This window comes from Molothrus ater, chromosome 6, assembly GCF_012460135.2.
Source record: "Molothrus ater isolate BHLD 08-10-18 breed brown headed cowbird chromosome 6, BPBGC_Mater_1.1, whole genome shotgun sequence".
NCBI lineage: Eukaryota > Metazoa > Chordata > Aves > Passeriformes > Icteridae > Molothrus > Molothrus ater.
In genome coordinates, this window is record NC_050483.2 from 50,833,536 (window position 1) to 50,858,839 (window position 25,304).

The 25,304-nt window shown below is 45.4% G+C and overlaps 1 protein-coding gene across 2 annotated transcripts; it reads left to right on the forward strand.

The window, feature by feature from the left end:
• The first annotated feature begins 11,160 nt into the window (after window positions 1-11,160).
• Window positions 11,161-20,443, forward strand: SLC25A47 (solute carrier family 25 member 47). 2 transcript variants are annotated; one of them, XM_036383271.2, is made up of 6 exons: window positions 11,161-11,368; window positions 16,668-16,711; window positions 16,978-17,049; window positions 17,286-17,468; window positions 19,119-19,389; window positions 20,137-20,443. In XM_036383271.2, the coding sequence occupies exons 1-6, from the start codon at window positions 11,341-11,343 to the stop codon at window positions 20,421-20,423; spliced, it is 885 nt and encodes a 294-aa protein (XP_036239164.1). In that variant the 5' UTR covers window positions 11,161-11,340; the 3' UTR covers window positions 20,424-20,443. The 2 variants fall into 2 exon arrangements, with proteins under 2 accessions (XP_036239164.1, XP_036239165.1); XM_036383272.2 differs by lacking the exon at window positions 16,668-16,711 and having other exon boundaries at window positions 11,216-11,368.
• Window positions 20,444-25,304: the final 4,861 nt, after the last annotated feature.

The window sequence follows — 25,304 nt, forward strand, 5'->3', positions numbered from 1 at the left end:
ACCTGGAAGGATCAGCTTTGCCTAAAAAGCTCCTGGCCAAACTGTTTTTAATCTGTTATTCAAATCCTCTGGTCTCCCAAGCAGTCTGCCTCAGAGGAACGACCTTCTCTACCAGAAGTGGTTTTGTAATTCTAATGTTTGCGCACAGTCGTCAGGGAAAACATTTCCTGTCTCTTTGTAGGCACTTCTAGGTTATCTGAAGATGATTTCAGTCTTAGTCTTTTCTTCTCTGAATTATAATAATAATAATAATCTTCTGATCTCTGAATCTTCTTAGTCCTTCTTTCTTCAGCTGATATGATGGTTCCTTGAACCAAGCCCTAAGGCCTTGCTGAGTGAGTTCCGGGAGATTACTCTGGGTGCTTGCAGACAACACTCTTGTTCATGTATCTGAATATGAGATCAGATATTCACAAGAGACATAACATAAAACATAACATGACATAACATATAATATATAACATAACATAATATGATATTGCTCACTTATGGGCAGCCTGTGAACATGATGTGCTCCAGGTCCCTTCTGGTGGATCAGCTGTGTGCCACAATGTTTCCTACCTTGACCTTGCAGGTTTTGTTCTGTAGTCATTCCTAGCCATTCATGCTAAATTGCTTTTTCCAGATTGTATTTCCAGTTTGTCAAGATCACTTGAATTCTAATCCTGCTGTTGATGTTTGTGCAGCCCCTCCCAGGTTGCAGCAATCTCCCAAGGCTTGTCTTGTTCCTGTATGCTTGAGCTGTTCCTAATAAGCTTTATTTCATTTTACAGGATGTTTTATTCAATGCTACTGAACATTGGAGCACTGCAGAGGGGTGGTGGCCACTTTATGTACTGGTGCAGAGAACATCGAGGGATTGTTGGTACAAAGTCTGAGATGTCCAGGGCTGGTTTACTAAGGCATGAGCATGACTTTAGTCCCACTGGGGAGTTTGTCTTTTGTTCTTTTTTTCTTGCTTGGGGTTTTGTTTTGTTTTCAGTTCAAGTTACACTTGTGAGGCAGCGCTGTGTGAATGTGGATGAGTTTATTGATCTTGTGTGTGGGTGGGACAGTGAGTCAATAGAGATGCTTGTATTTGTGTGATAAACGAAGGAAGTGTTAGAGCTCTTATAGCTGGGTAGTATTTCTTAGATCAAGTATTTTGAATATTCATCCAGAGCTATAGATGTGCTATAGTATAGATATGGTTTTGGAGAGGACACCTCACCTGACACAGAAGGAAAACAGATTTAGTCATTCTCCTCTTTCCTCTGCCTGTTTTCCTAGATTTTTCAGAAGCTGTGTCTGATCGTGTGTCTGCTTTGTTGATGTGCAATGCCTCTGGCTCAGAGTGTGACTCAGATGCCTGTTGGGACCCTTGTGCCCGCCAGGCTCCATGGACTGGGCTCAGCTGTGACTGCCTTCCTTCTCATTCTGCTAAGGCTGTTCCAAACACAACTTGCAACTGCTGGGATGCATCCCTGGAGGGCTGGAGTGAGGGATTGTGCTTTTCCTGCTTTCTTCTTCTTTGGGAGCACGGAGCTTCCTCACTGCATGGCAAAATGTGGGCCCCTCAAATAAAGCAGGCAGAAAAGAAAGAGCCCAGAGCAGCTTGGGGAACATACAGAGTCTACCAGCATGTGCAGCATGTGTCTGAGAGAAAAGTTACAACTTAATCTAACCCTTCAAAAAACCTCTTACCTTTGTCCCTTTGTCTTTTAGGTGGAAGAGGCTTTGCAGATGATGCTGGAGGGGTGAGATGGCAGAGAGAATTTCTCCTCATTCCTGTGGCAAGAAGTGACCCTGTTGGCTGTCTGCTGTCCTCAATGGCACAGGGGAAATCTGTGAGAAGGTGCCACCAAACTGAAACCTGCTCAAGGGCATCAGGAGGCTAGGGAATGGAACAGGAGAAAGGCAGAGGGCAAGCAGTGTGACAGAATAAACACTGCAGGGAAGTATAACATGAAGCAGTGGGGCACAATGAAGTAGGAAAGGAACAAAAATGTGGATGAACTCGTGGAAATTCTGGTGGCAGTGGCATGCAATAAAATATACATTGTTGATTCAGGGGTTTCAAAATCTTTCTGTTTGCTTGTGAATTTGGCAACAACAATTGGCCATGTCCGAGCAAAAGGTCCCACTACAATGTGGAGGGTGGTGGATGAGGGAGCCTCCTCTTTGCTCCCTAGAGCTTTGCTGAGGCTTGGCCAGCTCTGGGACTACCTTGATGGGAATTCTCTTTCATTCAGCCTTCTGCCCTCAGACCCTTCCTTAACTTCTAAGGTTAACTGAGCTGCATCATCACAGCTTCAGCTGTCATCGTGCTGCCCAGAAAAATGCATCAGTTTCTCTTTCTATTTTGAGCTGTGACTGGATTTTGAACTTCTCCCTAGCACCTTCTTTGCTTCCCTGAACCACTCTTCAAAGTCTCTTTGGGGCAGCAGCTCTGTGCCCCATAATATGTGAACGTGGGTGGCACTCAGACCATGTGCAATGTGAGCATTTACAGCAGCAAACTGCTTTGAAGGAAAACCTTGCATTTCCCAGAAGCTGCAGTCCAGCACAACCAGGCTTGATGACAGAGTGCTTTACAGGATCTGGCATCCAAAGCATGATAAATAAATCCAAGTGGTGAAATGAGAGAAACATTGGGGCACATTGTACATAGGAAAACAGCACCTTTGTCTGAAAAATAATCTTCTCCAGGTGAATTCAATGGGTACCTTTGTATGGATTCATTTTCCTTGTCCATTTTTCAGGTCCATTTTCTTTGTTTTCCTAAACTTTCTTGTGTTTGCTGCCCTCCTTGTTTTTTGCATTGTCCCACTCAATGTTATGTTATTGAGTCAGATCTGTGGGATACTCCAGAACCTCTGGATGCAGCTGTACTTGAAGGCAGAGCAGCTAAGGCATTATTCTCAGGGGACTAGATGCCTTTATTATCCATTAACTTTTTGACCTTGGGTGGCTTTAGGGTATTCTCTGACGTCATTATCCCACTGGCTTCAAAGGTACTGTATACCATGTTGAAACTTCCCAACCTGATAAAATCCCTTGATAAGACTGGAGCTTCAAAGCCTGAAATGTAACTGGTGCAGCTGTACAGGAGCTGAGTGCTGCTGAGACAGAGTGCCTTGCTTACAGATCTGCTGATGGCGGGAGGCTTTGTGATGCCCCAAACTCTCTGGTCAGGGTCCCACCATGTAAGGCCTCTTCTGTTCCCAGGGAAACCATGGCAGACACACAACTGCCTTGGCTAATACCTGAAATTGAGCTTACCTTACCTGGCTAATACCTGAAATGCTGAGCTTGTGAGGAGCAGAGGCAGAGGTGCTGGGGGACAGGAGCGGCTTAGTGTGCTCTAAGTTGTAAGGTGCCCTGAAAAGTTCAGTCTAGCTCCAACTTTCCATGCTTTATCCTGGTAAAATGGAGGCTTTTTTATTGCTGGGAACACATACCTTCTGGAAAGCCTGCCCCTCTCCAGTTTAAGCAGAATTGGCCAAGTTCTGACGTGCACCTTCTGCTGTTTGTCTCAGCCTCTGCTACACGTGTATGTGGATTAGTTTGGGTTACTGGCATGTTGGAGAAGAGAAAGAAGCACAACCTGCACACTAAACAGTCCACACCATTTGTGTTCATTCTGAGGAGGAATCTATCCCTGTTCATGGTCCTGTTCATGGTTGGTTTGTGCTTTGTTTGAAATACAAAACCACAGCAAACCCCTTCTACTTCTAGGGTGCTTCCCTAGAAGCAGGTGAGAAATGAACAGACCAAAAAAGGAGAAAAAGCTGCCTATAGGCATTAGTCCAAGGTCTTTTCCTTGGCATTGTCTTTGTTTTCAAGAATCATACATACTTTGGGGTTTTTTAAACTAAACTGTTGAGTTTTCTCCTTTTCTGTCATTTTTGTGGTCATCATTTTATGACGTCAGAGAATACCCTAAAGCCACCCAAGGTCAAAAAGTTAATGGATAATAAAGGCATCTAGTCCCCTGAGAATAATGCCTTAGCTGCTCTGCCTTCAAGTACAGCTGCATCCAGAGGTTCTGGAGTGGATCCAAGAAGGATCCAAGAGGGCTGGCTACACACACCCACGCTGAATCTTGTCTCCTCCTATCACAGGTCCCATCTTTTTGTCTGGCCTGTGATAGTACTATGATGGCTAAGAAATGATAATTTCTTTTTTAATGTGTATTTGGGCAAGGACCTGAGTCCTTGAAGTATTGCAAGGACTATGTTCTCTTATATTTGCTGCAGGTGGAGCAGGTTTCTTAACTGCTCGCTTTCCTTGGAGAAGGCCAGAAGACTCTGCATGCCCATGCAACCAGGGGTGCTGAGAGCAGGTCTCCAGCAGAACCCAAATGTTATTTAGCATCACAGTTGGAAGATGCCAGGGACCACAAAGAGGCATGCTGAGGTAAGAGAGGGGGCACTGAGTGCAGTCACCTGATCTAATAACTCTCTACCAGCCCAGCAGCTTTACCCATCTTCCCCTCTGCAAGTTACTGTCACTCAGCAGATACTCTCGTGATTGGTGACAGTGAGCAAAAACTGTTGGGAAATCATTCAGGAAAGGAAGATAAAAGCTCAGTAACTGGCATCTTTATAGCATTTTCCAGCCTGAATTTGCAGACAGTATAACCCAAGCCTCAGGCTGTTTCTGTGAGGTAAAAAGGTGCAATTATGTGTATTTTATAGATAAGAAAGCTGGTAATACTGATTTGGCCCAGGGGAACAGGAGGCAGAACTAGGAGAACAATCTCCTTTGCCTGCCTTATGGCTTTTTTTTTAAGTTACTCTGTTCTTACAGGAACCTTTCTGTGAGGCTAATGGCTTTTCACTGCCAACAGGTATAAAAATATACTTTCAACATCACGTACTTGAAATCCTCTGGCACAAGCTGTATTCACATGCAAAGCCAGTGACTGGGAGACTAGGTGTCCAGCTAAATCTAAATCTATACTAGGCTATTTACCAGAGTAGGCACACAGCCACTAAGGTTTATGTCTGGGCCATTTTTCAATATGTTGGCCTGTCTTCAAGGCTGCTTCCCGCTGGGTCATTTGTGGGCTTCCAACTGTTACGTGGAATGCTTTGTTATTGCAACAGCCTTATAGTAAAGACACCCACTTCTTGTAAACTGAGAGAACAGGCTTGGCAGAATGACCACTGTGCCTCTACAGAAACTCTGCCTCTATGAACTCTGGAAGTGGACACTCCTATGGCTCCTGAACAAATAAGGCAGGTGATAAGTGAGACTGTGCACTTCCTATGATACTCAGAGCCTGGTACTGTTAGTACTGGTGTCTGAGTATTCTTTGCTAAGGTTGAGAGTGCTCCTGAAAAAAGCTATGGAAACTTCTGGCTTAGATTTTAATTTTTCTCCTGGTTGGGTCAATGGAAAAAGTCAGGTTAATGTTGGAGGCATAGGACTGAACACTTGCTGCTGAAATGGGTCTACATCTGCACTAGGACAGTGCACACAGGCAGAGATCCCTGAATTAGTATTGATCAAGTTAGGATGGGTATCAGAGGCTGTTCACAATCACCCTCCCACCCCCCCCCCCCCCCAACAACAATGTGGGGCTCTTCTCCAGCATTAAACTTGCTCTGTAGCAGTATTTTTAAGGGACATACTTTGCTTTTCAGTTGTTTTCTATTTCTGCAAGATAAAATTCCTCTGTATATATCTCCTCTCAACATAAGCTCATTATAATGCTGGCATTTAGAAAAAGTTCTCTTTTCTAAACTCTTTGGTGCCAGGTTTTTCTGTTAAGTAACCCTTTCCCATGTGACTTTAGCAGCTGATCTCAAATTCTCAGACAATAATGCCTTATAGTTCTAGAGCTGAGTTTTCTTTCTAATTTCCAAGTAGCTCTGAGGTTGTTAAGTCATATAAAATCAGCTAGCTATAAAGGAAGAAGACCATTGGCTGGTCAATGATGTAGCATTTCATAGATTTTTCACTGGTGTAAAGCAGAGATCTCAGGAGACACAGTTTGGGAATATTGCAAAAAAAGACACAGGAACACAGACTCTGGAGTGAGCACTGATGGTGCACCAGCAACATCAATAAATAGATTGGGAGCTTGTCTCTGTTCCTACTACAAGAGCTGTGTTTTACTGTCTAACACCTGAGGTGCCTCTGCCGAAAGGGTAGAGGCTTGCACATTAACATCAGCATGAAATAGAGTGCTTTATTGCTTGGTGGCAGGGAAAAGCAGGCCAGGAAGGTGAGTGCCTCTCTCTGCTCCTGGCTCTCCAAGCCTGCTGCCAAGTCACTGACTACATCTTTTGTTCATTAAAGTGCAGAAAATGTGCAAGAGGTTGGAAAGTGGCTCAAAAAGCAGTCAGAAAGTCAAAACAGTCCTGACATCCCCTCCCTCAATCACAGCAAGGAGATCTTTTGCAATGCTAGCAATGTAGGCTGGCATAAAATCCTTCCTGAGAGCTTGCTGGGGTGGTGCACTGCCAAACTTCCTCTTTTTACTGTGCATCTCAGGGTGTTGTAATCAGGGCCTTCCAGTGGCTGAAGGGAGCCTGCAAGAAAGAGGGGAGGGACTTCTTACAAAGACATGTGGCAGCAGGTCACAGGGGAATGGATCCAAATTGAAAGGGAGTAGGTTTAGATTATTTAGATTATATAGATTATTTAGCTTATATTAGGATGAAGTTCTTTCCTGTGAGAGTGATGAGGCACTGGCACAGGCTGCCCAGAGAAGTTGTGGCTGCCCCATCCTTGGAAATGTTCAAGGACAGGCTGGATGGAGCCCTGATCAATCTGGTCTAGAGTAAGGTGTCCTTGTCCACAGCATGGAGATTGGAATCAGGTGATCTTTAAAGTCCCTTGCAACCTGAACCTGATTATATGATTTTGGGGAAAGATCTATGTAACACTTTAAATTTTCAATATATACATAATTTCACAGGGGTGTTTGTGCAGGATGGGTGCTAATATCGTTACTTCCACCTTTTCCCATTATTTCCTCCTGAACAGAGACTTGTGGCTCTCTGAGAAGTGTCTGGATCCTTGCAGTGTCTTCATGACAGTGGACACACCAGTCATGGTGATGAGAAGATTAGGTATAGAGAGATGGAATGACTTCTTAAATTACTGCAATCATCTTCAGCTTCTTGGAAATGTACTATTTTCCCTCCGTTTGGGAATGTGTGTAGAAATATTACAACCTCATTTCAGCTTTCCAGAAGTGAAATCACGCATCATTTATACCTGATGCAGTTGCCAATGCTCAGAGTGCTTTCCTTACTGCCTCTGTTTGTTTTGCTGTGAGACTCCTGCTGTGAGTTCTCGAGTCCTTGGAATTATTGGTTTTCCTTTAGTACCTGAGATAAAGGACAATGAGCTGCTTTGATTTGAAAATCCATAACACAGCTGGAGCCAGGAGGTTCCACCCCCCATTCCACCCCCAGCCCTGGAGCCAAGGGCCAGGCCCTGCCAGCTCAGCACTGCTGGTGTCACTGCTGTCACTCCTTCCCGTTCTGCAATGTGCAAACAGCCCGGGGGCGGAGCGGGGTGACGCTGTTTGAACAGTCCCTCCAGTCAAGGACTTTTCCAAAAGAAATTGGACAGGAGTTAATGGATGTGCACATGAGTGCAGCATTGCACAGTGCAGGTGGGATGGAAAATGCAACATGTTGAGGCAGGGAATGAGGAAGGAGCATTTCCTCAGCAGACCTGGCTGGATGAGCTGGCAGGTGGTGGCAGAGCAGAAGGAGGACAGGCTTTGCAGGATGGATGGAGTTGGTAAAATCCTGTGAGTGTGCTGTGGAAGAAGATGGTAAAATCAGCTCTGCTGATTTTGTCTCACCTGTACAATGCTATTTTGTTGTCATCTTATTGCAGAGGTTCCATACTGTTGTCTCCTTATTGCCAAAGTTTCATACCCTCTTGGTCCTTTCTTGTGGGCAGCTCCTCAAAGCACTGCCTGTCTCCTTCACCAAGCAGCCAACAGACTCCAGTTCCCCTCTCAACCAGCCACCCACCCTTATACAGCACTCTTCTTCTCATTGGTTACAGCTGTGGCCTGTTAAAGTCAGGCCTGTTCCTAATCTTTGATAATTGGCCCAGCTGCAACTCCTTAGGGGTAAGATTACTTTCTATACTACCTTTATTTTCTTATATTCTATCCCCCCACACTATTTAACACTGCCTGCCTGCCTGAAGGCTCCCTTCTTACCTTTCTTTTTGCTCCATCGTTTGTTCCAGTCCTCTAGACCCCCTGCCCCTTTGCTGTGGAGCAGTTCTCTCTGCCTGGGTGGGCACACAGCTGCCTCCTCCTGTGAAGCAAATGGAGTGTTTTATTCATCACACACTGGGTAAAATTAGGGCCTTCCTCACTTTTAATCACTCAGTTTCACGATTTCCTGCAGATTGCTTCATATTGTCAGATCTGTGGTTTTATCTGACAGCACCTTCCATGCTCTGCTTTCTCAAAGCCCTGTGAAATTGGCCCATTTTGAACAAATCACTCTCGACCAGTTTGCTACTGGAGGAAAGAACTCGTGACTTATTTCTCATGGAATGCTATCCCTTGTGGAGGCTCAAAGCATGTTTGGTGTGTGATTTCCTAGGCCCTGCTTTGAGAAGACCAGCTAGGTTAGGACCAGGCACTTTCTCTCCTCCCTGCATAGATGTGGACCATGGTGTTTATTTGCAAGCTAGACTAGCAGTGATCTTTGGATCTGCAGTCCTTGGACACTGTGTCAAAGTGGGACAGGAATGATTAATATTTCATCTTGGAGAAATGCCTGATAAGATTTCTTTGGGTTGGATTTTCTGGACTGTCTCCATTGACCTATAGCACTGGGCTCTAGTAAATTAATGAGGGTCCTTCTCTTCCACAGGGAGTTTGTCTGTGCTGTTTGGGGTGTGCCAGCAGAAACACAGGCTCAATTCTCAGATGGGGTGTCCTTCACACAGGATTACACCTTCCTCAGTACTTGCTCTCATCTGAGCACTTGAACCCTGGTGTGGGGCTCCTCTTCTGGAAGACTCTTGCCTTGCTGCCATCATGTGGTGGCCAGGCTGAGCTTGGCAGTGGTTTTCCCATTTTCCCCTAAGTCCTGCCTGCCCACCAGGAGCAGAGAGTACTGTAGTGGTGTTTGCTGAGGCTCATGTTACTCTGCTAAGCCCTGGCTGAGGCAGATGTCCTGAAGCACCTCTGTGTGTGCATTCCTCCTGAGCTGGCTGTCCCAGGAATACCTTCATGGGGTATTGAAATGGGTCAAACCCCAAAATACTCTTCTTTCATATGGACATCTTCTGAATGACCTCTATTTATAAGGCAGCCCCAGTCAGATGGAAAACCTGACCTTTCCTGGTGCACCCCATTGAAGGGACCAAAACCATTATCAAAAGGTTGTGGAGTCAGATTCCTGCTATATAAAGCAAGTGACATTTTGCTAGATGCATTGGTGTGAATGGATGTTAAAAAAATAAACAAAGGATTAATTTTCTTTCACAAAGGAAGGGTGTTGGGTTGGTTGGGTTTCTTTTTACAATCTCAGACGATTTCATGAGGAAGATTCCCTTTGAGCTGTTTAGCTCAGCTAAAGAAGGTAGGAATTTTGCTTGGTCTTCTGATATTTCATGGAAAATACTAATTAGCCTCACTGCTTTAGTCAGCCAGAGTGAAATGCCAGCCAGCCTCTATTTTCTTGCTGATATGGCTCCAGTCACTGCAATGTGTAGAAAGATCCCACCCCCCATGTTCTTCCAGGCTGCCCCTCCACAGGGGACCGTGTCCTTGTCCCTGTGTGCCACTGACACAACAGGCCCCATCCCTGGTTCTGCTGCTGGAGGGGTCCTGCAAGGACAGCAGCAGAATGGGATGATGGGAGAAGAGGAAACAACAGATTTCCCTGCACTTGGCATGCACAGACTGTTGATTAACCATTAATAACTCCTGTATGGACACCAGGTATATCAAGGAAGAGCTACTAAATAACCCAGTGTGTTTTTGCAGCTACATTGCTACCTCTCTAGATAATATTTTACTTGTGGTTTTAAGTATTTTGCTGTCCTTGCATGATATTAAACTGGAATAATCTATTCTCTTCAGAACAGAAAGCATTCAGGGAAAGATGCATAAGAAATCACAGGAAGCAAGTTAATAAAAATACTTTCATTTTCAATTCCCAGAAGCTCTGCCCTCACACATAGCTGTTCTGTCACTGCCACAGCAGCCCCAAACACGTGCTTCAGTGAGAAATATGTTCCTGGGAAATGTGCAGGAAGTGGCAGTGGGTACTGAAGTGCCCTGTAAAGCTGACCCAGGGGGCAGCAGCCGTGAAATTTTCTTTTCCCTTTGCTGCCAATGTACCTTGGCTCTGACCCGGGAAAACCTCCACAAGAGGGGTAAAATTCAGGTCACGCCTTGGCAAGCCCTTCATTGCATCAGGACTTTGGTTTCCAGGGTCTCTCTGGACAAAGCTTAACCTCCCACACGTAGATGAGGCACTCTTTTGTAACGGGACTGTTGTGCAAAACCAGGCAATATGACATTTCCTTGAACTCCTGGTTCCCTTTGATCAGCAGGTCTCTCTACAAGGAGCTGACACTGGAAAGGGGGTTAGGAATCTGAGCAAGAGATGAAGAAGAGCTGCTCCAGGGGCTGGGAAAACTATGCTGCTGCTGTCTGAAATAGAAGCAAATACTCTGGATGTGGTTAGATTAATTACAGGGGTTCACAATTTGTACAAATAATGAGTGGGTAATAATCTATGGGGATATATGTAGAAGTTAGGGTCAGCTTCAAGCATCAGCAAAGTCAAGAAAAATGGCTTGGTAAAGGCAGAAGGAATTTCCATTAATGGAAAGGGTGTGTGGTCCATCAGAAGGAGAGACTGGGCTGGGATAGGGGAAGGAAGAATCCTGCAAATGGCCACAAATGCAGCATCTCCGTGGCACAGGCCAGCAGTGTCCTCTGGCAAACGGGTGTGCAAAGCTGTCTTGTGGGGCTAGTAACAACAGCAGGGCATGGCCCCCTCAGAGCCAGCCTTTCCCTGCAAGTCACCCCCCCCTTGGGGCTTTCCAGGCAAAAGGGCACAGGGAACAGCAGCCCTGGCACAGCATTTCAGGGCTCCACGGGATTATTTATTCACTGTGTTCCTGGAACACTTCCAGGCTTCCCAGCTCTGCCACCAGCGTACAAATTCATCCAGTACCAGCAAGACTCACAATCCCCAGAGGCAAGGGCAGACTGTAGGAAGGTGATTCCTGTCACAAACCAGTGTCTCTGGAGGACTGGCAGGGCTCTGGGAAGACTGAACTGGATCCTCGTCCCCTCCCTTCCTCCCCAGCGCTCTCGGGGTGGTTTCGGCAGCAGCCGCACTCTGCATGGATTTCATTGCTGGGGCCATCGGAGGTAAATGCATGAATTGGTGCTTGTTACCCAAAGCAGATAGCTGTGTTTCTTCTTGTTCAGCTGAGGAGCAGGTCTCAATAGCAGAGCTGAGAATCTATGATGGGGGGCTGCTTGTTAAAAGTGTGTTCTTCCTTATGAAGTGGGAAATGTCATCAGAGCAGGCTCACAGAGCTGCTGGAGAGGCAGCGCTGTAGCTTGGTCAGCTGAGGTCATTGCCTGCAATCTCCTCCAGTCTGGTTGCAGTGGGACAGGGTAAAACTAATAGGAAGAGACAGAGTGTAATAGGTTTTGTGCAGATATAAGCCAGCTTGTATAGCCCTGACAGTGAAACCCTCACGTGTCTGGCATCCAGGGGTCCCAGCAGGCTGCTGGGATGGTGGCTGAGGGGGGCTGAGGATGTGATTTGTGAGACAGGAGGGGAGGAAGCACAGTGTTCTTATTGCATTCAGATTGTCTGGATGAATGCCCTTTGCATTATCTTGGGTTAAGATGCATTTGCAGTTGTGATGGTGATCTCAGTGCAGGCGAGCCAGGCAGCAGGCTTTGATCTGGGAGAAAGTAGGTTAGCTGTATATAAAAAAAGCAACAGGAGAGAAGTGTGATTAAATTCTAGACATTTTTAGAGCATGTACTGCTCAAACCCATCTTTGTTTTAAATGACAAAATGTATCCATTGGTCTCAGTTCTTTGCTGAAATCTCATTAGATTTAGTGGAGTATACAGGATAATATATACCAGTAAAATATATATATAATATATATAATATAAATTATATATATTTTATATATATATAAATTATATATACATATATAAAAAGTATTTTATATATGTATATATAAAGTAAATTATATATATATATATATAAAATATATACCAATAAATACCACAAGAAAAGCCTTTGGTTCACCACTGACAGAAAGGCCAGGTAAACCTGCCAGGTAGCTGAGACATCCAGCCCAAGCCTGCAGATCTCACTTTGGCATTTGCTGAAATTTGGCTTTTTCCCCTCACCAGGAACAGCCTATGGTCCTGCTGCAGATGTGTTTGTCCTGGGAAGGACCATGCTGAGTCTTACCCTGCCCACTAATTGCTCATCTTGTGCAAGTGGGGAGAGGTTTGGCACCTCTAGCATCCAGCCCTGGAGGTGCCTGTTGTGCCCATGCTTGGGGTGTTGGTCTTCCAGGGGTGTTGGGAGACCCTTCCTGGGAGAGGAGGATATAACCAGCCCCACCATGATAGCTTGTCTTTCTCCTCCTGTTTCCCTTCTGACTTCAGAGCACCCTGTGCAGAAGGAAGCCTTGTCCTAGGGCTGGTAACAGGATGTCCATCCCAGAAGGATTAACCAAACTTCCTCTCAGACTTCATGTTCATGGTGGGGCAGAGATGATTGCATTTGTTTCTTGGACTCCTTTGCTTTTTTAGCACAGTTTGAAACAGGTCACTTGAGGACAAACTTCTTTTGCAAGGTAATATGATGAGTTGAAAACAGAGTTTGAACATGGCAATTCACCTTAGTTTTCTGTCCTGGCTCCCATGCAAAGCCAGGGTTTGTGCTGTGACCCCCTGTCCAGGCTCCAGCATCGTGTTCTGCCCAGCCATGCAGCAAGAATCTCCCCTGTGCCCTGGACACAGGCTCAGCCTGAGGGGATGCAGGCTGTGGAGATCCAGCTGGGACCAGAAAAGTCTTTGCCTTTGTAAGGCACTTCACTGACCTCAGCCTGTCAGAGAGCAAGATTTTCCATCCTGTCCTCTATGTCCACCTCAGAGCTTTTTTGGGAGGGATACTGCAACTTCTCACTGGCTGGCAGAGGAGGGAGCTTGCCCATAGACACAGGGGAGGTACCTGGCCAGGGCTTCTGAGGCCATCATCCTTCCCCTCAGATAGGACAGCTCTGGGGCTGGACATCTATCCTGCAAGAACTGGGATGGATTTGGTGCTCAGCTTGTTTTGGGGTTTATGTTTGCCAGAGCTGAAGCAGTTTTCATGTTCCTAAGGAGTATGTGAATCCAGCTAAGGAGCATCAAGCAAGTTGAGGCAACATAAAAAATAAGAGTTTCTGTTTAGTAAATGACACTCTAGTGACCTAGATCGATTTTCAGAGTGTCTTAGAGAAAGCATGGCTTAAACACCTCTGAAAAACAGCAGAGGCCATGCCCATTTGAATTCCAGCCTCTGCACAAATACTGTGCATCACCTCTGGGCAATGAATTCTGTGGCAATGAGGTAAAGAAGCTCAGCATCTTCAGCCCAAGCAACAGTAATCTGCTCTGGCTCCAGACAGAAAAAAAACATGAGAGAAACATGCTTAGGAGACTTTCTATAACCAGCAAATGTGGCTGGATGTTTTAGGAATCAGTCCCTCCTGGCCAGTAAAATTGAACAAGAGATTGGACTAGGGACCTCCTGAGGTCCCTTCTGACTTGAATTTTCCTGTGATCTCATGGACACTTTCTAGCCCTGCTGCAGCAGCAGCCTGGGCCATGGCAGGGGATGGGGATTGATGGCTGGGGCTGGTGATGACTGCAGGATGACTTGACTCTTATGTCAGGAGTAAAGATTTGGGGAAGCGAAGCTGAGGTTTACCCAGTGGTGGTAGTGCAGCAGGGTCTGCAGCAGGACTGGGCTTTTCCACAGCTGGGAGATTACATGCAGTCCAAGGAAAGATAAAATAATCCCCCTATAGAAGGAACATGCCCTCTCCTTACAGATAAAGCAGCTCCTGCTGGGATCGTGTGACTAAATGAAGCTGAGCTTGCTTAGGGTCTGTGCACTGATGTTCCCAACTCTGCACAAAACAAAGGCTTTTGAAAGTCACTGTCTGCCCATCCAGTGCATGGACAATGATCCCTGCTTCACCCTGGATGTCTCAGCCAAGGTTTGCCATCAGCTCAGAGCTGCTGCAGCCTGGTGGGCTCTGTACAGCTCCCACTTGCTCCCTTGTGATTGCCACCCCACCAGATCCTCTCTTTATTTGAGTTGCTTGCTCAGAGCGACCTGACTTGTGCAGGGACTGTGAGTGATCTGTTCTGTGCCCTCTGTGTGTGTAGGGGATGCTGCAAGCTCTGCTCAATACCTGGGAATATCTCAGATAAAGAGGGCATAAAAAATGGCTCACTAAAACCAAAAAGGGTAATTCCCTTGGTTTTACTATTTATTTTTGTCACAGCTGATGCAGTGTTACTCAGCAGGAGTCCCACAGGAACCCTCTCCTGTATGCCCACTGTTCATTGCTGGCCTTCTTTGATTTTGCTGTGCAAACAGGGCATGTGTGGGTCATGCTATCTTAGTGCCAGGCTATTTATATCGTGTGAGAGTGTGCAGAGCCCTCATTCCTCAGCCTTTGGCAGACTTGGCCGAGCTCCTCAGCTCTGACAACTGCTTGGAGTGCTTTGTGCCCCTAAGTAGCACAGTTCATGGCAGGTTGGGTTACTCAGAGGTTTGGGAGATTCACATCTTTTCCGGGAGCAGTGAAAAATTTGCTTTTATGGTCCTCTCCCAAGTGGAGATGTTTGATCATTACTGGAACCAAGGTGATGGGGAGCCTTTAGGGCTGAAAGAGACTGTTTAGGGCAACCTACTGTGCTGCTGTCTTTGTATCCTATTGTGTGAACAGGGTGATTTCTCTAGAAGGGAGGTCAGTTCTTGTCAAACACTGACCCAAATCATCCTTGGTGTGTGATCTGCATGAGCCAAAGCTCCTACCTTCCTTATCCAGTGGAGTGAGCCAGGACTTAGCTGTGCATGGTGCCCCTGTGTCCCCAGCATCTGCTCAGCCCATGCCCATCTCCTCTAAGGTTCAGGAATTCTGAAAATGATGAAATGTGTCAAAGCCTCCCAGCTGAGATGGGGTGCATGGCCTGGGGACTGCAGCTGTGAGGTCAGCACTGCCCTACTGGCAGTGGCCCATGTGCTGCCCTTCCCTGGCTGCCAGTGTCCCTGCTCACTCTGGCCAGGAGCCTGGGACAGCACAGGTGTCCCCAGATGACTTTGTGCATTGTCACTCTCTGCTTGGATCTAAGCCATTGCTTCTCCAAGCCATATTATTGCCTGTGTATTCCCCCTTGCCCTCTCTGTTCCATCACTGTCTCTCCTCTATCTAGGCCCTTTTCCCCCCTTCATTGCTGTTTATCTGGTGTCAGATTTGATAGGTGTTTTTGAAGAACAAACCTCAATTTTCTGCAAGAAAGATGCTGTTGGTTGTTTTCCTCTGAGTAACGCACTTTGGGATTGTCTCCTGGTGACTCACAACAGCAGCTGCTGCTTTTCTCCAGAACATGGGAGAGCTTTCCAGAGCTCTGAGCAGCCATGCAATCAGAGGTGAACATGCCCACACCAATAACACATTTTTAAGTAGCTTGGGTTTTAATTTTTCTCAGTCAGTTTTCAAGAGGTGAGCCATTAGATGTGCCCTGTATCTCTGAATGCCTGGCTGCCTGATGGGCTCCTCCAGCACTTCTATGAACTGGGTCTCTGTCTAAATAGCTCACATGGACACGGCTCCATTGTTCTCCAGCCTGACTTCCTCTCAGGTGTGGCAGGTGTTGTACTGGGAGGAAGTTTTCTGGTCAGCATCTTTGTTACCTGCTAGCACTTAGCTCAGAGCTGAGAAATGCAGCGAGGTGAGATCTATTTATTGTTGCAACAGAGAGAAATCCGTGTTGGAGCTCTTTAGCCCTCCTGACTTGCCATTAAGCTTTGTCTCAGGGGATTAATGCGTGTCCAGGGGCTATTTTAAGGCTCTAGGAGTGGGCTCTAGGGGTGTTGCTGGAGGACTGCAGCGGCCCGGGGCTGGACGCGCTGTGTGTGATGCTGCGCTGGGCGGGCTCGGCAGCCGCTGGACACTCCCAGCGCTAATCCCTCCCTGCCCCAAATCCCGCCGGGCCCTGAAAACCAAAATTGCTCCAGACTCTGTGAGTGGGGACGCTTGATCATAGTTCAAAGATGCTGTAGTGCCTAAGCTGAGGGGGGAAACAAGCACAGCCCAGTATCCTCCCTCCATCCTTCGTGGGGCAGCGCTCTCAGTGTCTCTCCCCGTCTCATCTTCCTCAGTCTTGTCGTTCGTGATTAGTTTCCCATACTCTGTTTCCTCCTCTGGGTGAGCCTTGGTCTCACAGAAATTTGCATTTTTCTCTGTTATTCATGGCCCAAACGTCATTACTGGAGCTCCAGAAGTCTGGTGCCAGGCACAGCTGGGCTCTGGAGCTGTTTTCTGCTATTGCCCAGTGCCCTTCTGTGATGGGTGAAAAGCTCTGCTGTGCCATGTGCTGTTAACCATCTCCAACATATTCTCTGTTTCAGGTGGTCTAAGCACAGCTGTGGGTTATCCACTGGACACAGTAAAGGTACCTGTTGGAGCTTTATTTCTTGACTATAGAACAAAAACAAAGAGGGACTTTTGTTTTCCCCCTCCTTTTCAGAAAAATAGCCCCATGATAATACTATATCTGCATTACATCTCCATACCTCACTGTATTTGGAGTTTGTCTTTAAAAAAAAAAGTTTGGTCATGTTATTTTATGGTCAATTATCTGGTTTGCTGCTACGGCATTTGTCATTTTATTTATTTTAATGCGATATCTGCATTTTAAAGTTGTCTCTGTATTCCTAGGTGAGAATTCAGACTGAGAACCACTACAGAGGATTTTGGCACTGTGTTCAGGAAACATACAGGACAGAAAAGGTGGGTGCTCTCAGCAGCATTGCAGGTGCTTTGTTTCAGAGCAGCAGAGCTGCCTCTGTCACCTTGGTTGCATGCAAGCATCAGCTGGGAGAGCCCTCAGGGTGAAATTTAGATTTGCTGATGAGCTGTAAGGTGGGAATAAGTTTTGACTCAGCAATGTACAGCCAGTGCTTTTGAGCAGATGCTTTCCCATGCCGTTCACCCTTAAAAGTCGCCTTTCTCCTGTTTCCCACGAGGTCCGGGGGTTTTACAAAGGGGTGACCGCCTCAGCCCTCGCTGTATCAGTGGTTTCCGCAGTTTCCTTTGGCACATACAAGAACTTCCTCGGCGCCCTCTGCAAGCTGCGCTACGGGGCTGCAGATGCCAAGCCGTCCAAGCTGGATGTTTCTCTGGCTGGAGCTGCTGCCGGCGCTGCCCGGGTAGGTAAACACCCTTGTGAAAAACGCCAATCACTTGCTTTTAAAATTTTAAAAGTTCAATAGTAATAAAATGGTTATAAAAAGAGTAATGCAATTAGAGTAATAATAATTTGGACAAATTGAATTAGGACAATATGACACAATAAAGACAAAGAGTTACAGACGTCTGGGTTCATCTTTCTGGGCAGCACAAGCCCGAAAAAGGACCCCCGTTAACAGAGGATTAACCCTTAAAAACAATAGCCTGTTGCATATTCACACACCTCATACATGATGCATAAATTCCATTCAAACACAGGATTCTGTCTGGTCATCATCAACTTCTTCCTTCTAATCCTAACAGCACCTTCGAGGCGGGAAGAAGTTTGTTTCTTCTGCTAAGAGGGCAATAAATTCTTTTGCTCTGAAAGATTTAGGTGTCCTGTGGCTGATATCTGGTGCGAGTGCCTCATTCCTTTCTTAAAAAAATCCCACAAACATAGTTCTTATTTAACTACAAAAGTTACCTTTTAATTAAAAGACTACATTTATTATTAAAATGTTAATACAGCACTACTAATCAATACATCAAAACACATATGGTAAATATCTGTGTAGAGCCATGTAATATGCACTTTTCACACCCTGCAGGGAAAGCACAACGAGAGCTCTTGTTCACAAACACAGGCGGCTGGAAAAGCAGGGAATGTTTTTTCGGTCCGGGAGGCCGCAGGGGAGCCTGCAACAAGTCTGGTGGGTTTGTTTTTGCAGGGGAGGTCATGCTCTGCCCTCGCTGCCCCTTCGTGGCGTGGCCGAGTCCTGCTGGGCAGCTCGTGCTGGATTTGGTTTGGAGCGCCAGGACGCTTAAGAACGTGCCATTAACATGACACAGACCTTGGCAGCAAACCAGGACGAGGAAGAAAGCACAGCATAGGCAGCAAACTCCCCCAGTGGCTGCGACGGTGTGTTTGTGTAAGACAGTCAGAACTCTGAGTGAAAGCACGGGCAGAGCACAGCCTTGCCAGGATTAAACTCAGTGGGGTACCCCTGGGAAGTGATGCTGCATTTCAAACCTGCAGGATCCTCGGGCAGGGCTGGGTCCAGGAGCAGTTTCCCACAATCAGATGAGGGTGAGCATCCACAGGTGCTGTGGATGTGGTGGAGCTCATCCCATCACGCTGGAATGTGTGCCTGGTCACAATCCTCTTACAGAGCAGTCCAGATGGTCAGGCTTCTAGGTGTTTCCTACAGTCAGTGACTCAACGTGGCTTAAATATTTATAGCCTGGATGGTCTTGGTTCAAATACAAATAATGGACGGTCTTGGTTCAAATACAGGTACAAATAAGAGCCCTGATGTGTGCTTCCCTATGGCTGAGGACATCCCTCTTTCCACACCCATCTAGTTTATCAAGTAGTTACAGGTATTTAATATCCTGTGTTGATTCTGCCTTGCCTTCCTCTCTGCTCACTCATGTGTCCTGCTGCTGCTGCGTGGAACAGCACAGACAGAGGGGAGGAGGCTGGAGCTTGCTGGAGCTCACAGACAATATTATTGCCTGAAAAGCTGGGAGACAAGAATTTAGAGGAGGGAGATCAAAACACTGTTTAACTGTGAGGGTTAAATGCCATTCTCTGGTGAGGGTTAAAATGCCATTCTCTGGTGTTGCAGGTTGTGTTGACAAACCCTAGTGAGGTGGCTAAAGTTCGGATGCAGACTCAGAGGAACCCATGCCCTTCCACCACACATCAGCCTGTTTCCAAGCCAAAGTACCAAGGGTCTCTGCACTGTCTGAAGGTTATTGTCAAGGAGGAAGGTTTTGGGGGTCTCTACAAGGGCTGTTCTGCATTACTCTGCAGGGATTGCTCTGCTTCTGCAGTATATTTCCTTTCCTATTCTGCTCTGTGCGACTGGCTCACACCAGATGGGAGAAATAAACCAGGTAGGTATTGGAAAGCATCTGGCATTACCTGCAAAAAGGGCTTATTTAGTCCCACACTAAGGGGGAAACCAGGTTCCGGGCAAACATCACCCAGTACCCATAAAACCTCACCCAGATCCTCATGAGGAATTGCTCTGTGTGTGCTGGCTTTGGCCCCAGCCCTAGGGACAGCAGCCTGCATGTGAGGGCTTCACTGTCCCACCTCGTCCCTAAGCAGCTCCTCCTCCTCCTCGTGCAGGAGGGGTTCTTACCACACACTGGTGCCTGGAATATGGATATGAAATCCTGTTAATGCAAAAACAGGGTAGCAAGAAATTAAACATGGACAAATCTTCTGGGAGCCATCATGGAGCTCAGACAAGGGTCAGCCCAGAGCTTGAATATGAAGTCCAGGTGGACAAGGTAAAGACACTTCAGGTTCTTAGTTGTGATTTGGCTCCAAAATCCACTTTGAGAAAAGATTGAATAGGTATGATTCAGCAAAAGAGCATCACCCTGAGAATTATAAAACTTAGATCCATCTGAAGAGGGTGTGAGTGCTCTCAGGCTGTACCACATCTAGTTCACATGGTGTTCAGAGTGTCACATGTGCAAAAATTCTCTGAGATCACTGGAAAAACTGCAAGAGCTGCACAAAATGACTCCCAAAAAATATGAAAGTTACGCAAGTTTGTTGTCAAATCTGAGATGGCTGTAGCTGAATGAGGTGCAAGTGAACTGCCCTTCTCCCTTCACTCTCTCCTGCAGGTTTCCTTGTTGTTCTGCTTTCTGGTGGTTTTGCTGGAGTCCTGGCCTGGGGATTCGGTACTCCCATGGATGTCATCAAATCACGCATGCAAATAGATGAATCGGACCAGCACAAGTACAAAGGCCTGATCCACTGTGTGAGGGAAAGTGTGAGAAAGGAGGGGCCAAAAGTGCTTTTCAAAGGACTGGGTTTAAACTGCATTCGTGCCTTTCCTGTGAACATGGTAGTGTTTGTAACATATGAAGGTGTACTGAGATTTACAGATCATTATATAAACAAAAAATAGCTTGTTCCACTCTGTCCAAAGTGTATTTTATTTATTTTTCTTCTTTTTGTAAGACAACATCCACAAACAACTGTTGAATCGATGGACAGCATAAGAAGCATGGACATTTCAGCCCAAAGCTGACAATTGATGGCTTTGTTTTATTCTTACAGGATTACAAACTCATCAGGGAGCCTTGGCTTCATATAAAACCTCCCTTTTATCTCATTAAGGTGTTTAGACTGTGGCCGCTGCTTAGGCCCTTGAAACATTTGTGAATTTTTATGTTCTAATAATTTGTTTGTCTGAGCAGGGGTTTTGGTAAATCAAGTAATTTTTTTTCTACTGGCACAGACAGGGATCCTCCCAACCAAAGGAAGAGCTGGGGGGAGTTTGTGTAAGATTTAACACTCTCCAGCGTGTGCTCTTTACATGCTATGCCTGCACTGCATTCAGCGAGTGACTCACATATTTATGCTCCAGGCTGCAACCTCCCCTTCCCAGCAGTAATTTTCCCAAAGCACTCTCCAATTATATTCCCTTGGCAGGAGCTGAAGCAGGAATGTCCTTTCTTTTCCCTGCTGCTCTGTATGAGTGGCAGCCATGCTCTGTTTACATAACTGTGCTAATGGTCTGGCTGCAGCGCCAGGCAGGCTGTGGGATTTTCTCCCTGAGCCCCACAGCATCAGCCCTCTCCTCAGGCCATGGAGCAGCAGCTCTCCATGGCACAGCCTTTCTTGGCACAGCTTTGGAGGCAATCTGTTCTCATCCTGGAGCGAGGGCAGGGATGGATGCAAAGCCTCTTTGCTTGGCAGAGGAAAGGCTGCCATGAAACCCGTGCATTGGCTGGGTTAGGTAAGTTAGAAGAGAGCTGAAAAGTTGTAGAGCATAATCAAGATTCCCAGCTTTTAAAAGTGCATACTCTTCTCCCTTTAAATGGTGCTGTTGGGAGCAGCTAAATATATTTTGCCAAAGGTGCATTTTGAAAGAATTTCAGACTTTTCTGTTACTTCTTCCTCATCTTCCTACTACTTATTTTTCATTACTTTTTCCTACTTTTTTTTCAAGAAAAAGACAGTTGAAGAACCAGTGCCCATGCTATTGCTTCAGAAGGAAAATCCCTAAACCCAGAAACGTTAGTTTGCTCATTCTGCCTCACAGACAAAAGATATGCTTCTGGTTTGATCCCTGGATGACAACACTTGAAGCATTCTGGATCCAACCTCTCAGATTCTGCTAAAAATACATTGCATGGATTGCATTGACTGCATTTTAAAAGGAGTTCTCATAATTAGGACCCTTCTGGCCAGCAGTCACCCTCACCAGTTGATGACACTGGCTGCAGTTTTGCAGCAGACAGGATGTGCCAGCTACCTTCGACATACAGAAAGAACTACAAGTTTAAGGATTTCAGGTGCTCCTAGACAAGAATAAAGGGAACCTCTTCTACCCACAGAGACCATTAAAAAGCTCCACAACTCCTCCTGAAATCTAAGCCTTCAACTGGCCTTTTAAACACATCACAGCCACGCTATCATGTCAAACAAGCACCTGAATTTTTTCAAGGGTCCACTCAGCTCTTGCAGCTGATCCAAGAGCAGAGTGAAGAGACCAGGCTGGTGCACACTGGTGTCACCTTAAGGGGAGTGAAATGAAAGGCCCAACACTAAGTTGGATTCTCTCCAAAATGCTTATGGCCTCAGCAACCTACCACACTGGTGACAGCTTTGGGTGTCAGCACCAGACTTCCTTTAGTCAGAAAGTCCTTAAAACAGAAGATTTAACTATGTCCTTGAGGTTTGGAATTCCTCTTAAGAGTCTACTACCCTCACCTCTTTCTAGAAGGGATGCATTTAACTGGGTAGTGATTTACCCCTGCTCTGCCTGGATGTTTGGAACCATACTCCTTTATGCCATGTTATTCTCAGCCAACCTTGTTCTCAGACATTACATTCTCTGAACTGAGACAGTGAAACAATGCCTGCAAAACAGACTAAACAACCTTTTATTGTTAGGCAGCACTGATACCATTCATGGGCAGCCCAAGGTTTGAATATTAAACAGCCCATCTTTCCCAGTACACTCATGCACTCAGATAACTAAAAATGTCTTCTTCTGTGGGTGTAACTGAAATACAGCTGATTCCAAGGGAGAGAAATTACAGAGGAATTGCAAATATGATTGGGAGTAACTGCAGAAGCCAGTGCAAGGGGCTGAGAACTCTGTCTTGGGGTGTTCAGTACCATGTATAAGCAGGCTCTCATGTGGTCTGAACAAAAGCTACATGAGAGGCAAATTGTATCTCTAGGCAGCTTCTTTCAGGAAGGGAAGGGCTTCACAATCCTGGGAAAAAATCATCTACAGTGTGTGGGTGACAACCTGAGTAAGAACTCACACCTGATACAAACTGCAACAGGTACAGGAACTGTATGAGTACTGGCACATGAATTTAAACCAATTTTTGCTTACTGACAGGACACATATTATGTACTTCACTACACACACCCCAACACACCTGGGTGTTCAGCTTCTGGTTTTCAGCACTTGACTGCTTTATTTTCTGCTTTGTATTATCTTGACCTTTAGCTACTGTAATGATCACAGAACTATTTATTTTGATAAACTAGCTGTCTGAAGGCCAGCCAACAGAAAGAAGATACCACATTTGCTGTGCTGATACTTGGTTTGCTTTGCTATATTAACTGCAGCTTGTCATATAGATAATTTCTTTCAGCAACAAACTTGGTGGCCTTGAGGGGAAAAAACTCTTAGAAGTCACACTAGGATCAGGTTCCATGTTGCTGACAGTTCCTGTTTGCTCTGACAATGCTCATGAATATCCAGGCAGGTTTCAGCTTTCCTCTTGGAGATTGTGGAAGCTCTGTGGGAAGATATTTAGGATCTGTGCTTTTGCACAGAAATTGTGAGGACTGTATTTCCACTTAAGCACCAGTTTACGCCAAAGCCACTGAGGTGTCACTGTAAACAGGTCTTGTGCACCTTCCCCATCCCAGAGCTGGCTGCTGTGCACAGGGACATGAACATCCAGCCTGGCCTGGGACCAGGTCATCTCTGAACAACTGACCCTTTACTGGACCGGTCTGGGAGCAGTCTGAAGCCTACCTGGAAGGGGGCTCCAAGGCACCCCACTCCAATACTTCAAAACAAGGACCAGCTGCATCAGGCAGCAAATCAACACATAAAAAGGTAGGAGGAGAGGTCAAAACCAAAGCAACAGTAATTTAAGGCTTAAAAAAAAAAGTAAAACAAAAGTAGACTTTTATCTACATTTTTATTACAGTGAGATGGACAAAATGAGCAAATTGAGGAAAATGTAATGAACAATGTCTGGTAACATTTCAGTGTGTTTTTGAAAACTGCCTTGTCTTGACCTTTAAAATGAGCCCTGGGACATGAACCATAATTACAATAGAGTCAGGAATTCAGCAAGGCTCCTCTGAGAAACTGTACCATCTCAGAAGCATGTTGTATGAATTCCTCAGAGGACTTGAAACAGTGGCTGTTCAGTAAACAAATACTTTTCCTATCACCTTCCTGTCTAGAACTTTCAAAACATATTTTAATTGTTGTTACAAAATAATCCATCTGCTTATCTAGACTAGAACACAGCACTGTTTCTCCTACAGCATATTTCCCTTTGGTGAATAACAAAATAAATTCTCAGCTAATGAAATAAATATAGCAGAACAAATCTGCATATATTTTAAACAATATATTTGCATTATAAGTCTGTAAAAGCACTTTTAAAGTCAATTTAAGGCTTATCTTTTATGTATGGCTAAAAATGACAAAGAGTAGACTGCAAGAACAGGAAGGTCATCCTTAAAGTCCAAAGTAATTAAGACTTAGCTTATTTATTACTGGATTTAAGAAGCTGCTTCTTCCCCCTAAGAATTGCTCCACTACTTCTAGGAAAAAAAAAAAAAAAGTTTTTCTTCTCATTGTTAAGCCCTTGCTGGCACTGAGATGTTTTGCCTGTGGGTTATGGAGACAGTCTCTGGGAAACATTTTCACTAATTCACTGAAATCAATGGCATTAGATTGATCACATAAACTGTGAAGAAAAAGACAAAAGCTAAGCCTTGCTATTTCCAGCACAAGTTTGAAACTCGTGCAATATGCCTAGGTTTGCCTTGCACTTATGCCTTTTCCTTGGCTCCTTGAACAAACATAACCAGGTTAACCCACTTGTGTTATCTACATCAAATAAAACCATCTTTGCTAGACTAAACCTGGGCTATCAATTTTCTATTCTATACAAGACAGATCTAACAGTTTGCACTCAGCACTGTTTAGATCAAAACAAATAACTAATCATTTGGATTTTTCTTCCAGGAATCATAGTGAAGACATTGAAGTTCTTTTGAAGAAAGGAGATAATTAAATATTAAATGAGGTATTTTAACAAAGTATATTTTCTCACTGGAATACATCCTAAAATAAATATCCCTAGTTTAAAGCTCCTGGTGCAGTGAAAGAGAACAGACAGTACTAGAAGTATCCCTGTGTCCAGTGTGACTTCAATTTTCACATCATGATTTAACACTTGTTATTTATACTTAGAAACTAAAATTTGCATTTCTATACTATCTTCCACCTGAGAATATCAAGGATCTGACAGCTTCCTGATGACTTCCTTCTTCCAGAGGCACTCAGATCAGGTAAAAAGCTCCAGAAAAAAAGTACAGTGAGATTTCTGCAACTTGCCCACTGTCAAAGAGGAAGGTGACAGCAAGACAAGTCAGATATTCTTTCTCCAGTGTTCAACTCACAGATGTCCACTCTTTCTGTACTGATCCCACCTTGTAACACTCGCTATTTTTTTGTGTGCAGCATGCTCTCAGCAGCCCAAGAAGACATACAGTCTAGTAAACCAAGGTA